Source organism: Astatotilapia calliptera, chromosome 22 (assembly GCF_964374335.1).
Source record: "Astatotilapia calliptera chromosome 22, fAstCal68.1, whole genome shotgun sequence".
Taxonomy (NCBI): Eukaryota; Metazoa; Chordata; class Actinopteri; order Cichliformes; family Cichlidae; genus Astatotilapia; species Astatotilapia calliptera.
The window spans coordinates 25,717,331-25,733,665 of record NC_137442.1 but is presented as its reverse complement, the minus strand read 5'-3'; the positions used below and the strand labels follow the sequence as shown (position 1 = coordinate 25,733,665).

Here is a 16,335-nt window from a genome sequence, read left to right as displayed (position 1 = left end):
AATTTGAGGACATGGATGTGCTAAATTGCTCTTAATTCTTCGCATTTAACTGTGGTGAGTAAATGCTTGATGACAGTGACTCTTTCCATAAAACATACCTTCCAGAATTTAAAAAGAAACCAGCGACACTTTTTTTGTGTCTTCACAGTGTTGCTCTCTGCCTCTGCATCGCTGTCAGTTTGCTGCAGAGGACGAACAAACATAAGTTTATTAAAAAAGTAAAGTCACTTTAAATTAACAAGTGCAATTTAAAGAGAATGTGCATTTCATATGTTTCGTGTAAAAGCAAACCGAGGAACAGCAGAGGTGTCTCCATTTTCTCTTCTTCTTTTGACCATTTTCAGCAACACAAGCATCCGGGATGCTGATGAGGACAAAAGTGTAAATGTTATTTTTCAAAGTGGAAATTTTTAACAAGGAGTACATGCTGGAGATTGCAGATAAAAATTAATAACTGTAATGGAACAAAATCATGTATTTTGTACATTTACACTCTACTACTACTACTCTACTCTATAAATATCTCCAGCAGCATTAAAGAGCGGCGCATTTCTTTACCTCTGATGAGACGTAGAAGGAATTTCCTTCTCTGCCACGTTTTGTTTGTGTGATTTCTGTTTAGAAACAAGAAAAGCAACATCAGTAATGGCATAAAACAAAGTATATGGTAAGAAAATACAATATCCTTCATTTGGATTCAAAATTCAGTTTTTACAGAAATCATCCAAGAAGCTTCCTTAAAAGTTTCAAAAATGCTTATTTACCATAAGAAAACATTCAGAGAAATGTGCTGCGAGTCTCTTCAAACTTACCTTTCTGTGAAAAAGAAGTTTAAACATCTTTGGACTTGATGTGATCGCAGCCAAAATCTCCTCAGCTTTGCAAAAGTTCAACTGAAAACAAGCAGTCAAAGGTTGTATATTTATAAACTTTCAGCATAGAACGTTCATACCCTGAACAGCAAACATCAGCATTATGATGTATGGGGCTCATTTGCATATTTTGGAATGTATGCTCATTTGAACTGTATGGTGCTCGTCTCCAAGCAACTGCTACAAAATACAGGTCAAGTCAAGTGGCTTTTATTGTCATTTTAACCACGTGCAGAGGTACTGTACAGAGTGAAATGAGACCGCGTTCCTCCGAGACCCTGGTGCTATATATGACATATACGGACAAACCCAGGACTACATAAAGTGCAGTGTGCATAAATTGCAAAAATAAATAAGACAAAACAGTGCAAAACTAGACAGAACAGGACGATACAGACACAAGACAATGGAAATGTGCAAAATGCTGACTATTGTGCAAAAGTAACTTGGTGTCTGTATGTATGTGTATGAGTGTGAGATACTGCAGATAAGTGCTTGGTAGTGACATGTGTGAAGGTGTGCGTGTGCCAGTGCAGTCACTGAGTGTTCAGGGGTCTGACGGCTTGTGGGAAGAAACTTTTCCGTAGTTTGGTAGCGAGGGCCCGGATGTTCTGGGACCTCTTTCCAGAAGGCAGCAGGGTGAAGAGTGTGTTTGAAGGCTGTGTGGGGTCCTCCAGCAAGCGGGTGTTATAAGGAGGGGAGAGGGACTCCAATGATCTTCTCAGCTGCTCTCACAATCCGTTGTAGGGTACTGCGATCTAATACGCTGCAGTTACCATACCAGACAGTGATGCAGCTACTTAGGATGCTCTTGTTAGTCCCACTGTAAAAGGTTGTGAGAATGGATGGTGGGAGATGGGCTTTCCTCAGCTTCTGCTTGAAGTAGAGACGCTGCTGGGCCTTCTTGGTTATGGAGCTGGTGTTGAGGGAGCAGGAGAGGTTCTCCGCCAGGTGGACACCAAGAAATCTGGTGCTCTTGACGACCTCCACAGAGGATCCATTCATGTTAAGTGGGCAGTGATCCCACTGTGCTCTCCTGAAGTCAACAATCTCTTTTGTTTTGTCCACGTTCACAGACAGGTTGTTGACTCTACACCTCTACAGATGGCCCGCAGTGCAACCCTTCAGCTTCCTACTAGATTCACCTATATACAAATTTAAAGACCTAGGAGACTTACTTCTCGTCACAGAGTTGTAGCATTCACAAGATTTTCAGAAAACTTGAACTCAAGGTCAAGGTCACTGATATTCAAACTGACCCCAGAACTTTAGTAGATGCACCAATGGTATCAATTCAAAATCCTACGCTTCTCGTTCCATTTTTATTTCACTATCTGTAACTAAGACAAATAAACAGTATTTGAGACACAAGTCACTATTAAAGTGGTTCGTGAGACTCCACATCTGATAACAGTATAACACACTGCTTATTTATGTAAAATTGTCATCAATAAATGTGTTCAAAACAGAAGCTACACTGGCTTTAAAAGTTTTTGTTAACTCTGACTACCTGTCTGCTCTTACCTGTTTCTTTTGCTCTCTGCTGTCTTCATCCTCCATCCAACTCTACATTGTATTGTTAGGGATGACATGATGAAACTGAAGGGTGTCTGGGCACCGAAAAAAGAAAAGAAGAGAGACTGGATTAGGCTGCAGCTGGCGTGCCATTCTCTCACTTCAGGATGAGATGCTGTGTCTTCTTACGTTAATCTTGTAAAACAGGATGTAGGCTGAGTGCTGCTGTTCCTCACAAGCTGCAGATCCAGTTGTGTGCAGCACCTGTGCGTCATTATAGGTGAGCCAAGGATCTGATGTAGAGTGTGGACTCTCCTCGGGACGGACAGAATTACAGATGCAGCAGCTGTTTCCGATGTATGGAAACCTGACACACAAACAAAAGTTTACAGTATCAGTGTAAAATAATTCATTTTGTCCAGGTTGAGAAGGTGAGCTTTGGTCCTTGTGCACCACGTGTACTCACCTGAAGCCGTCTGTAGTCTGAATTTTATTTTCCATTATTTATCCACCGCCCAAATGTTTCACTGCGCTACTGCAAAAAGGTAAAAACACAAACACACAATTAGACACTGAGCACTGGATGTGCATGCATGCATGAGCTTTGAAGTTTAAACTTTTTTTTATCATCAACAATTTTTATTTATTTCATTTTAAACTTCAATAACAGAGCTTAAGGATAACTACATAAATAAATAGTTTAAAAAACAAACAAACAAAAACAACAACAAAAAACAAAACAAAGGGAAGTTATCCTATTCTTTCTTCGCACACCAATTCCCACACCACCACTCTGTCATTACTCCTCTGTTCTTCAAGTTACAGAAAGCCAGCTTGTAAAGGGGGACCAAATACAATCATATTGATGCAATTTGTCTAAAAGGTTATTAAGAATGCAAAGCTGCAATTTGTGCCGTCAAACCCCAATGTTAAGACGTCGTCGCATGCTAAAGTCAGTGACCATGGCTATGCTAGCACTGAAGCTGCCAACGTGGGCTTAAACAAGCGAGAACGGGGAGCAGACTCGGCGCCGCCAACTCCATCAAAACAACCGCCAGAGGAGAAAAGAACAAAATCTTCAGAGAAGGAAGATGATATCTCCAATAAAACTATTTTTGAAGCCATTATGGGACTTGACAAAAAATTTGAAGCACAACTGGAGGATATCAAGGAACAAAACAGACAAAGTGCAGCTATGGTTGCCAGCTTGGCTAAGGCTGTAGAGTTTAAAACTTAAATGTTCCTGGGTAGGTAAAGTCTTTTCCAGTCCTGGAACTGGTAAAAGTAGGGGAGTGTCGGTTCTGATTCATAAAGCAGTTAGCTTTACTGAAACAAAAGTAATAACAGATAAGGAAGGTAGATTTATATTGGTTTATGGACAACTACTGGACACACCAATAATTTTATGTAATATCTATGCACCTAATGCGGACATACTCGCCTTTTTTCACAACCTGTCACAGTATCTTTTGGAATTAGAAGGTGCACAAATAGTGGTAGGAAGAGATTTTAATCAAATACTGGATCAAGACCTAGATAGATCACTTCCTAGGAGAGGCACAGAGAGTAAATCTGTAGTTGCCATAAGGCAGATGACCTCAGATTTAGGTCTGAATGATATTTGGCGGACAATGCATCCAGAAGGCAGGGAATATTCCTTTTACTCTCCGCCTCATAATGTTTATACTAGAATCGACTACTTTCTTATTTCTGAAGCCTTAGTGAATAACTCTATAGATTCAAGTATTGGTAACTAAGCTGTAGTGCCTCTTCACCTCACTGTGCAATACCTTTTGTGCAATACTTTTGTAAATAGTCAACGGTGCAATAGACTCAATACTTGAAATGTGCAATTCTTGAAATGTGCAATTCACTTGTATTTTTATTTTTATTCCTATTTATTCTATTTATCCCCTTCGTATATTTTATTTATATTGTCTCTGTATATATATATATATATATATATATATATATATATATATATATATATGTATGTGTGTGTGTGTGTGTGTGTGTATTATATATATATTAGGGGTGCAACGATACACAAAATTCACGGTTCGGTTCGGTTCGATACTTTGGTGTCACGGTTCGATATTTTTTCGATACAAAAAAAATGTTCATGCCTTTTTAATTTGTCATTTATTAAAATTATAAATATATATTTTAACTCAAAAGTACAGTTTTTAAATTTAACCCTAACCCTTGTGCGTGTTTTTTATTTTGACAGCGAATGCGCACCTGCGGACCACTTATGTGCAGCCCTGGTTATTTAGCTCGTCATATTGCAGCCACAGAAATTCTTTTGTCCATGAAACCATAAAGCTGCACTTTCTTTTTGCCTTATAGTCTGATTTGTCATAACTTCTCAGTTTTGTGGTAAGCTTTTCTTTGGCTGTCACTTCTTCACCCTGACCTGTCTTATTTGGCTCAGCAGAACTAAAATATATATCTGTCTGTGAAGGTTCTCAGTCATCCAGGTCATCGTAGTCAAATATAAATCCTGCTGCTTTTACACATGCACTCACATAAGCTCAGCGATTCTCTGCGCGATCAACCTCTCACATGTTTAAGCTTGCTGCGGGAGATTTCACTTGTCATGTTTGCATAGTAAGCTAACGATTAATAAGACGATGTCAGAGGAATTGGTGCACAAATTATCATCACTCACAGATCAGTGCTGTCGCCCCGGGACGTCGGGCTAGCGATATTGCAAGCCCTGTATCTGATTGAGGAATCACTCATCTTTGGAAAAGAGAGTTTATTACAGAGAAATGTCTCTTTCCAAAATAAAAGCTATACTATCCGCTTCTTCTGGGCTATATTCTCAGCAGCATAAGGAGAATCATGTGCTAACAGCTGTCTAAATGACTCGGCTAAAGTTAGTAGCATGCTTGTTGTTTTTGTCTTTGCACTAAGATGATGTAAATGTGCAGTCATATTCGTTGTGTTCCCACTAGTGCTTTCAGGTTAATCTCGTTGAAATGACCTTAACGCCACAACACGGCAAATCTCCGTTAACGAGCTACCGCCGATCGCCCCGTGCATGGGGCTAGACGGCCAACACGTTAACGAGCTAACTGCGCTAACACACTAGTTCCCACCCATGTAATTGAGCATTGCATGGCGCATCCAACATACTGTTTTACTTTAGTCCATGACTCGCTTATGTTCAGGGTCATACGTCACATGAAAACCAAAATAATTCCAAACGCCAGATCTGAATGAGAGTGGGGAACGTCCATGTTGCAAGGAGAGCTTAACTTCTGTCTTGCTAGCTTGCCCTGCGCTCTTCCTTCTGACTATGCTGTCTGTGTTGAGCGCTCAGTGAATCTGCGTTCGACTGCTCCGCCTAGGGTCGACAGTGCAGCCTAGGCGGAGTAGTCGAACGCAGATTCACTGAGCGCTCCACACAGACAGCATCGTCAGAAGGAAAGTTGATAAAATAAATTACAAATGTTGTATTGTTCGATACATATGCGTACCGAACCGAAAGCACTGTATCGAACGGTTCAATATCGATACGAATATCGTTGCACCCCTAATATATATATATATAATATTCTGTAACTCTGTAACTTCTGTCGGTGCTGTGCTTTTTTGGAAATCGAATTTCCCAGAGGAACCCACCCGAGGGATTAATAAAGTTCTATCTAATCTAATCTAATCTAATATAGTATTCTCGGACCATGTGCCAATTTTTCTATGTCTTGGAAATATTTTACAGATTCCTCAAAGCCGCAGATAGCATTTAAATGTGTCCTTAATTAAAGACTCTGGGTTTATTAAATTGATAAGCGATGAAATACAATTTTACAAACAGACAAATAATCGAGAGGACACTACATTGGCTACTTGGTGGGATGCTGTTAGGGAAAATATTCTAAAACACTTCTTCAGTAAAGACTCAGAGAAGAGAAACACACAGAACTTCTTGCTAGCAAGGGCAGCCTCCAGACTGAGACTCGCGCTGAGCTTTGCCCTTGTCTTTATTTTATACTTCAGTGTGTGTGTGTGTGTGTGTGTGTGTGTGTTACTGCTTGTCAAAGGGTCATATACATAAAAGCACAAAAGGTACATCCTTGGTCACAAAGAGGGTAGTCTCCCCCACCCTAGATGGTTCACCCTAGATAACACGGTGGGGAAGTCCAGCAGTTCATCTAAACAAAAGGCACTTAGACTAAAACAGACATAGCTATGTTAAAACAATAAAACAAGGTGCAACCTCTCATGCTCCCAGGACGTGGGGGTGCATTCCTGGGGTGCACACCAAGCCTGCAGCCTGTTAGAGATCACACATCCTGTCACTACACAATTAATTATATGCCTCTAAGCATACATGGTTAAATATTTCCTAATACAAATAACTACAAGCAGTATTCTACCATATGCAAACTTATATCACTAAAAGATTATACTGACTACTAAATACAATTTTCCATTGACAGATGCTATGAAGGCATACTTAAGGCGGAGGACAATTTCTTACGCTTCCTTTAAAAAGAAGGCAGCTAACAAGAATATCATTACGTTAGAAGCCAAATTAAAGGCACTTGAGGCAGTACATTCCCATACAAAAGACAGAGTTACGTTGAATAAAATTGTTAAAGTTAAATATAAGTTGAATGTACTGTACAACAGAAAGGCAGAATACGCTTTATTTCGCATTAATCAAGCATATTGGGAAATGGGAGAAAAGCCGAGTCGTTTATTAGCATACCGTCTTAAACAGAAAGACAGTATGAACCATATCCCAGGCATACGACAATCAGATGGGGTTATTTTAACTTCTTTTAGACATATAAATGATGGATTCAGGGCCTTTTACAATAATCTTTATTCTACACAAGGGAGTTTAGATGAACAGAAATTCGAAGCATTCTTTACTGATTTAAACCTGCCACAGCTTTCTACTACTGACCAGCAGATTATAGATGCTCCAATTACAGTGGAGGAGATTACCCGTGCAATTAACAGTATGCCACTTAATAAAGCTCCAGGATTAGATGGGTTACCATTGGATTTCTATAGAGCATTTGAGGATATGTTAAGTCCCCTGTTGCTCGATGTTTATAATGAGGCGTTCAAAGTAGGCTCATTACCTCAGTCAATGCACTCTGGACTTATAACATTTATTCTTAAAACTGGGAAAGACCCTTTAGACCCAAGTGGTTACCGCCCCATATCTTTGCTGAATTCTGACCAAAAGATCTTGGCAAAGGTCTTAGCGGGTCGATTAAAAGTAGTAATGGCGAAAATAATTCATGCAGACCAATCTGGTTTTGTTCCAAACCGCTATGGTTCAGATAATATTAGGCGGTTGGTTAATTTGCAAAATTATGTATATGATTCAGTATATCCAACAGTGGCCCTATCGCTGGATGCTGCAAAAGCTTTTGATTGTGTTGAGTGGGATTATCTGTTTAAGACATTAGAAAAGTTTGGTTTTGGTGACAATTTTATTAGGTGGATAAAGATATTATGATTCGCCTTCAGCGCGAGTATTGACGAATGGGCTCATATCAGACCTATTCCTTTTACTGAGATCCACAAAAATGGGTTGTCCCCTTAGCCCCGGTCTTTTTGTAATTGCTATAGAGCCTTTGGCACAAAAACTGAGAAATAATGTAAATATATTTGAAATTTCGATGGGTAATAGTCAACATAAGCTTCTATTATATACAGATGATGTGTTGTTACTTATGACCCAGCCTGGGAAGTCAATTCCAGCCCTATTAGAATGTATAGAAAGCTTTACGCTGCTTTCAGGGTATCGCGTCAACTGGGATAAATCAGAGGCAATGCCTATGTCAGGACACTGCCCCCATACTTTATTTAAACAGTTGGGAGTGTCATGGTTCTGGGTCAGTTTCGACCCAGTATTTTGAGTTTTGATTGATTAGTTTATTTTTGAATGTATGTTTGTGGTTTTGGGCGCTATGAGTATTATTATTATTATTATTATTATTATTAGAATTCTATGTTTCTGTTTATTCATGTTTAAGGATTTGTTCTCGGTTGTATCTCACGTTTAGTTTAGTTCAGGTTCCATGTGTCATTCTGTCTGTCTCTGTGTCAGGTCTGCGTCTTGGTGTAGTGTTCTCGTTTCCTGTTTTATTGTGAAGGTCTGCGTCCCATGTGAGTGTGTTCAGTTTTACCTCTGTTTCGTCTTGTTGATTATTCCCAGCTGTGTCCACCACCTGTGTGTAATTCCCCTGTGTTTCTCTGTGTGTATTTAAGTCGTGTCCTCTGTCATTGTAGTTGCTGGTCCGTCTGTGTTTTCCACCATGTTTCATCCGTGTGTTCCCTGCCGTCACCATCTTGTACCGTCGTCCACCTTGCTTCATGTTTGAGTTCCGGTTCGTATTCAGTAGTTTAGTTGTCTCCAGTCTAGTTTAGTTTGTGCTCCATTTGCTGTTTGTCTATATTTATTTCGTGTCCAATAAACCACCTTCACTCCTCCACTACTGCCTGCGATTGATCCTCATTTATTATTTTTATACGGCTTATCTCACTCGCCGTGACAGTACGGACCAGCCAGCTATGGATCCAGCGGCATTCAGTCCACCCAGGGAGCTTCGGGAGGCCGTTATTGACTCTGCTTCTAGATTAATTAACCAGTGGTTAGAGCATGAGGGAGACGCCTCTCTTTACACTGTGGAAGCCAACCTACAACACCTTATTTCCGGTTATCCCTGGCTATTGGACTCTCTGCATCCGCTCGTGCAGAGTTTCGTTCTCCACGAGCTTCACCTACACCCCCCCGCCGCTACCGCAATTTTTTGTGTTTCTACTGAGGATAACAATGATTTCTCACCCATGGCCATAGCTTCTAAGACTGCCTGTTCTGAACCCTCGTTCCATGTTTATGACCGTGTCCGCTCCATTGTCCCATCCTCACTTCCATCCCAGTCAAATGCCAGGCCTGTAATGCTGCCCTCAGTTCAGTCAGCAGCCGCGCTGCCCTCAGTTCAGTCAGCAGCCGCGCTGCCCTCAGTTCAGTCACCCACTCCACCACTTATTACAACTCCACTACAGTCGTCTCCGCTACCTGTAGGTCACTCTGTAGCCGCTTCGCTGCCTATTGCTCTGTCGCCACCAGTTCAGCTGTCTGTCCGCTCGTTTACTCAGCCACCATCCTCACTATCTCATTCAAAGCAGGGAACACACTTCACCACAATATCTGCTGGTTCTCTTAAGCTGGCCATGTCAGAGACAGTTGCTCCCTCTAGGGCCTCCCCAGAGGCTGGGTGTCAGTCACCAGCCAACTCTGGACCCCTAGAGGTCAAGACGCCAGCGCCAGCAGCCTCACCGGAGAACTCACCAGAACAGTCTCAGCTCTCAGCACCCCCTGAGAGTTCAAGTGAGTTCACCCGTCCGCCTCCGTCCTCTGCTGAGTGTATTGGGGAACACTTTCAGCCCTCTGAGGACTGCATCCCACTGTTGCTGCCTGAGTCTAGCCACTGTGCTGCTCAGTCCCAGCCAGTGTCCACACTGGCAGAGGTCTCCGTGCCTGCTGATTTAGTGTCTGTTTCCACTGGAGGGCCAGAGGGGCCAGTCTCAAGCCATGTTAGCTGGGGGTTCAGGTGAACCCAGCCAGCATCCTGCCTCGTCGGCTGGAGGGCCTGAGGAGCCCAGCCAGCCTCAAGTGTCGTCTGCTGGGGGTCCTGGAGGACCCAGCAAGCACATCCTCACGTCTGCTGACGGTCCGGGGAAGTTTGTTTAGCCACCACCTGCTGAATCATCCCCTGTGGCTTCTACACCGTTGCCTGCATCCACATCACCTCCTGCAGCATCACTGCCTGCAGCATCACCACTGTCTGGTTCCGCAGCCGTCCCGCTGCCGTGCCTTCATCCACGCCTGGTCCAGCCTCCGTGCCTTCATCTGGTCCGGCTCCGCCTTCGTCTGGCCCTGCCTCGTCTTCGTTTGGTCCGGCTTCAGCTCCGCCTTCATCTGGTTCGGCTTCAGCTCCGCCTTCGTCTGGTCCTGCCTCGTCTTCGTCTGGTCCTGCCTCGTCTGGTCCTGCCTCATCTGGTCCTGCGGTTGCCACACCGCCATCAGAGCCAGCTCGACCTGTCCTTCAGCTCCGCCTTCATCTGGTTGGGCTTCAGCCCCTTGTTTTTGGTTTCGTACCCTCCTTCCTTGACCCCCTCCACCCACCCTGGTCTGGTGCTCTGTTTTGTTGCTGTCTTTTTGTTTGGGGCTGTCGGGGGCCAGCCCTTGGAGGTGGGGGGGGGTACTGTCATGGTTCTGGGTCAGTTTCGACCCAGTATTTTGAGTTTTGATTGATTAGTTTATTTTTGAATGTTTGTTGTGGTTTTGGGCGTTATGAGTATTATTATTATTATTATTCCATCCATCCATCCATTCGCTTCCGCTTGTCCTTTTCAGGGTCGCGGGGGGCGCTGGAGCCTATCCCAGCTGTCATAGGGCGAGAGGCGGGGTACACCCTGGACAGGTCGCCAGTCTGTCGCAGGGCCAACACACAGGGACAGACAACCATTCGCACTCACATTCATACCTAGTGACAATTTGGATTATCCAATTAACCTATCCCCACAAGCTGCATGTCTTTGGACGGTGGGAGGAAGCCGGAGTACCCGGAGAGAACCCACGCAAACACGGGGAGAACATGCAAACTCCACACAGAAAGACCCCGGCCTGATGTTGGAATTGAACTCAGGACCTTCTTGCTGTGCGGCAACAGTGCTAACCACCGTGCCACCGTGCTGCCCTATTATTATTATTATTATTATTATTATTATTAGAATTCTATGTTTCTGTTTATTCATGTTTAAGGATTTGTTCTCGGTTGTATCTCACGTTTAGTTTAGTTCAGGTTCCATGTGTCATTCTGTCTGTCTCTCAGTGTCAGGTCTGCGTCTTGGTGTAGTGTTCTCGTTTCCTGTTTTATTGTGAAGGTCTGCGTCCCATGTGAGTGTGTTCAGTTTTACCTCTGTCTCGTCTTGTTGATTATTCCCAGCTTTGTCCACCACCTGTGTGTAATTCCCCTGTGTTTCTCTGTGTGTATTTAAGTCGTGTCCTCTGTCATTGTAGTTGCTGGTCTGTCTGTGTTTTCCACCATGTTTCATCCGTGTGTTCCCTGCCGTCACCATCTTGTACCGTCGTCCACCTTGCTTCATGTTTGAGTTCCGGTTCGTATTCAGTAGTTTAGTTGTCTCCAGTCTAGTTTAGTTTGTGCTCCATTTGCTGTTTGTCTATATTTATTTCGTGTCCAATAAACCACCTTCACTCCTCCACTACTGCCTGCGATTGGATCCTCATTTATTATTTTTATACGGCTTATCTCACTCGCCGTGACAGGGAGTTTCTGTGGTCCGTGAATGGTTTGAGGTATTTGGGGATACAAATTACCTCGGATTACACTAAGATGGTTCCAGCAAATATGGAGCCAATGTTTGAAAGGATAAAAATGGAATTTGGTAGATGGTCCAGAGTGTGTCTCACAATATGGGGTAAAATTAGTTGTATTAAGATGATGACTGCACCCATGATCTTTTATATTTTATCTAATATTCCATTACACATTCCAGATAAGTATTTCAAAGATCTAGACTTTTTAATGCGGCAGTTTCTTTGGGATAGCTCACCACATCGTTTAAGTATTAAGAAACTTCAAGCGAGTGCAAAACAAGGAGGTTTTTCATTGCCTAATTTCCAATGGTATTATTGGGTGATGAACGTGAAACAACTTAGAGCTTGGTTACCTACTGCACCAGTTAAACCCATCTGGTCCCATATAGAGACGGAAGTTAATGGCGGTATTTCTCCTTGGAGGGAGCTGTTTGATACCAGTCATAAAACTACCCATCCTATAATTGCAAAGATATTGTGGTTTAAATTACATAGGGCAGGTCGCTGGGACTTTATTAAATCACCTTCGGCAACCTTATGGAGTAATAAAATAATTTTAATTGGAGGGACATCGGTTGACTGGTTACAGTGCCGTAAAGCAGGCATCCTTAATGTATCAGATTTATTTGACTGTGGGACTAAATGTTTTTTAAGCTTTGATAAAATTGTGGAGTTATATAAGTTGCAGCGTAATTAATTCTGGAGATATGTCCAAATACATAGTTCATTATCGAAGTGGCTGGGAACCCCTTTGAGTTGTCCTGTGGACAGCCCTGTGGAAGTCATGCTCTCAAGATCATCCTTGGGTAAAGGCATTACCTCTAAGATTTATCACTTATTGCAAGAACGGTCAGCTGACCCTCTCCTTAAAGTTAAGGGCTACTGGGCCCAGGGCATGGCATTGGACATATCTTCAGTTGAATGGGATTCATGTTTTCAAAATATTAATACTATGTATAAAGAAACAGGCAGTAGATTGATTCAATTTAAGATAATCCATAGGTGGCATCGAACACCGCAACAATTGTATAAATGGAACCTGGCCTCTACGGACGAATGTTGGAGATGTGATGGTCAAAATGCTTTGATTTTACATATCTTATGGAGCTGTTCGGCACTTCGGGATTGGTGGGAAAATATAATGGAGGTAATTTTCAGTGTTTTAAAAAGGAGATTTGTTATCTCACCAAAACAGTCCATACTTGGTATAACCACAGAAATTTCTGATGTACAGGGAGTGCAGAATTATTAGGCAAATGAGTATTTTGTCCACATCATCCTCTTCATGCATGTTGTCTTACTCCAAGCTGTATAGGCTCGAAAGCCTACTACCAATTAAGCATATTAGGTGATGTGCATCTCTGTAATGAGAAGGGGTGTGGTCTAATGACATCAACACCCTATATCAGGTGTGCATAATTATTAGGCAACGTCCTTTCCTTTGGCAAAATGGGTCAAAAGAAGAACTTGACAGGCTCAGAAAAGTCAAAAATAGTGAGATATCTTGCAGAGGGATGCAGCAGTCTCAAAATTGCAAAGCTTCTGAAGCGTGATCATCGAACAATCAAGCGTTTCATTCAAAATAGTCAACAGGGTCGCAAGAAGCGTGTGGAAAAACCAAGGCGCAAAATAACTGCCCATGAACTGAGAAAAGTCAAGCGTGCAGCTGCCAAGATGCCACTTGCCACCAGTTTGGCCATATTTCAGAGCTGCAACATCACTGGAGTGCCCAAAAGCACAAGGTGTGCAATACTCAGAGACATGGCCAAGGTAAGAAAGGCTGAAAGACGACCACCACTGAACAAGACACACAAGCTGAAACGTCAAGACTGGGCCAAGAAATATCTCAAGACTGATTTTTCTAAGGTTTTATGGACTGATGAAATGAGAGTGAGTCTTGATGAGGGGGGCGTCAGTAAGTTCAAGCCCTGATGGTATAAAAAATCTGTTTATGCTTTGATTAAGTCGGAGATCAGCCCTGTCTGCGAACGGAACTGGTCTTCCCACGCGTGTATTCATTAAAATCAATTGTCTGACCAAGCTCTTCTGGACCATGGTTGTGTTTACTCTCCTTCCTCAATATTTGAACCTTAACATGGGCCAGATGGATGGGCCCGTGGCTGGATTGGTAAAGGGCAGAGAGCTCCAGTCCGACTCAGATGCCAGCAAGGTGGAGGTGGAGTACTGGTTTGGGCTGGTATCATCAAAGATGAGCTTGTGGGGCCTTTTCGGGTTGAGGATGGAGTCAAGCTCAACTCCCAGTCCTACTGCCAGTTTCTGGAAGACTCCTTCTTCAAGCAGTGGTACAGGAAGAAGTCTGCATCCTTCAAGAAAAACATGATTTCCATGCAGGACAATGCTCCATCACACGCGTCCAAGTACTCCACAGCGTGGCTGGCAAGAAAGGGTATAAAAGAAGAAAAACTAATGACATGGCCTCCTTGTTCACCTGATCTGAACCCCATTGAGAACCTGTGGTCCATCATCAAATGTGAGATTTATGGTAAATGGCCTGCATTTGTATAGCGCTTTTCTAGTCCCTAAGGACCCCAAAGCGCTTCACACTACATTCAGTCATTCACCCATTCACACACACATTCACACACTGGCGATGGCAAGCTACATTGTAGCCACAGCTGCCCTGGGGCACACTGACAGAGGCGAGGCTGCCGGACACTGGCGCCACCGGGCCCTCTGACCACCACCAGGGCCCTGTTTCAGGAAGCCGGTTTAGTGGAAAAACTGAGTAAGTATACCCTGAGTTAACGAAAACTCTGGGTTTTCGGTTTCACAAAGCGAGTTCAGCTGCAGCCTGAGTGAGTCACTATGACGACACACGCCGTGAAGCTAACCTGCCCCCTAGCAGGTTTACCACAACTAACCCTGACTGTCTCCGCCCCTTTGTCGGAAACCTGACAGTAGGAAGTGTCAGACATGGCGTGTCCCTTCCTTGAAGAGCCGGTAGATATCGAAGCCCAAATTCTCCGCAGAGCTCTCCGCCGGGAGAGAGTGATTCGAGCGCGTCTGGACATTTTATCATTACCTGATGATTTTCTGTGCGAACGTTACCGTTTCTCAGCACAATCTATAATTTATTTGGATAACATCCTCAGGCCATATATTACGCATGTGACACATCGCGGACATGCTCTCAGTTCTGTACATATTATTTGTATTGCACTTCGTTTTTTTGCAAACGGGAGCTTTCTGTATAATATTGGTGACGCTGAGCACGTTTCCAAGGCTACCGTCTGTCGGGCAGTCAGGAATGTTACAGTTGCACTGAAACGTCTCCTGTACTCGTCTGTGGTGTTCCCCGGTCATAGACCCACAAGATTTATCAAAGAGGGATTCCACAAAATTGCAGGTATCAGGATGACCAAAACTTAATGTATGATGTGGTGATACTTGAACTACTACTTAAATTTTACATTTATTTTCAGGGTTCCCAGGCGTGATTGGCTGTATAGATGGTACTCACATTCCAATTATTGCTCCTTCAGTAAATGAAGGAGACTATGTGAACAGGAAGTCTTTCCACAGCATTAATGTACAGGTACATAGTTCCCTGTAGCATTTCAAACTAACAAATTATTTCATCATAGTAATGGATGCTAATTTGTGTTCTCTGCACTGTGAAGATCATATGTGATGCTGCCAACATTATCACAAATGTGGAAGCCAAGTGGCCAGGCTCTGTCCATGACTCACAAATATTCCGTGAATGTACACTGAGCACAAAATTTGGACATGGTGAGTTGAGAATACTTTAAAATATATAAAGACCAATTGCTTCAGGGACATTTGAACTGAAGTGTATCCTTCTGTCTTAGGAGAGTTCACTGGCTACTTGCTTGGTGATAGGGGGTATCCATGTTTACCCTATTTGCTTACCCCTTACCCTGACCCTGAACCGGGCCCACAGCAGCGATATAATCTGGCTAATTGCAGGACAAGAGCCAGAATTGAAATGACTATCGGAATGCTTAAGGCCCGGTTCCAGTGCCTGCAAAGACTCAGGGTCACCCCAGAAAGGGCATGTGACATTATTGTGGCATGTGTGATTCTTCACAACATTGCCACAATTAGAGGAGAACACTGTCCTTCTGAACCAAACATCAGCAGTGATCCAAACCATGAACATCCTGACCCTCCCACGGACATACAAGATGGAAGAGCAGTCAGAGACACCATATGTCACAATCATTTCTTTTGACCCATCACCTCAACATGTTGAAAGAAGAATAAACTGATTTTTTGTTCAACTGGCTTTATTGGTCGCCTGTGTTTCCTGTACACAAAGTATTAAAAGATGTAAACCTCATAAAGTGTCTCTGTTGCTTCCTCCTCTGTAACAGCTGTCAATGTTTCTTCATTATTTTCCTGTAGTAAAGAAATTAACAACATTGCTGTTCTACTGTAAACTCATATAATCTGTGGAGTATTACTCATAACTGCATGTTGGTCTGGCTCAACAGGAGGCTGCACCAGATGCAGTACACCACCACCATCAACTGATAGAATATGAGGTTTATACAGGTCACTTATAACTTACAAGGGACCAAATGGCAA

General features: G+C 43.0%; 1 protein-coding gene and 1 long non-coding RNA gene across 3 annotated transcripts; one reads left to right on the top strand and one right to left on the bottom strand.

Annotated features, from left to right (window-relative positions):
• Window positions 1-291: 291 nt before the first annotated feature.
• On the bottom strand, window positions 292-5,715 carry LOC145423757 (uncharacterized). Of its 2 annotated transcripts, XM_080296505.1 has the most exons (7): window positions 5,529-5,715; window positions 2,854-2,922; window positions 2,577-2,754; window positions 2,397-2,482; window positions 813-893; window positions 559-614; window positions 292-364 (listed from the first exon to the last, which is right to left on the bottom strand). In XM_080296505.1, the coding sequence occupies exons 2-5, from the start codon at window positions 2,886-2,888 to the stop codon at window positions 890-892; spliced, it is 303 nt and encodes a 100-aa protein (XP_080152631.1). In that variant the 5' UTR covers window positions 2,889-2,922; window positions 5,529-5,715; the 3' UTR covers window positions 292-364; window positions 559-614; window positions 813-889. The 2 variants fall into 2 exon arrangements, with proteins under 2 accessions (XP_080152631.1, XP_080152630.1); XM_080296504.1 differs by lacking the exon at window positions 5,529-5,715 and having other exon boundaries at window positions 2,854-4,320.
• Window positions 5,716-14,473: 8,758 nt separating this feature from the next.
• LOC145423756 (uncharacterized) lies at window positions 14,474-16,032 on the top strand. The gene is made up of 3 exons (XR_013904798.1): window positions 14,474-15,319; window positions 15,405-15,516; window positions 15,597-16,032. It is a non-coding gene; the product is annotated as an uncharacterized LOC145423756 (long non-coding RNA).
• Window positions 16,033-16,335: the final 303 nt, after the last annotated feature.

What these genes read in the sequence shown, in the direction of transcription:
- LOC145423757 (XM_080296505.1), bottom strand. Translation starts at nt 2,888, where the DNA reads ATGGAAAATAAAATTCAGACTACAGACGGCTTCAG. An exon ending in CAGACTACAGACGGCTTCAG is followed by an intron (nt 2,755 to 2,853) that starts GTGAGTACACGT and finishes TTTGTGTGTCAG; the next exon opens with GTTTCCATACATCGGAAACA. An exon ending in TCCTGTTTTACAAGATTAAC is followed by an intron (nt 2,483 to 2,576) that starts GTAAGAAGACAC and finishes TTCGGTGCCCAG; the next exon opens with ACACCCTTCAGTTTCATCAT.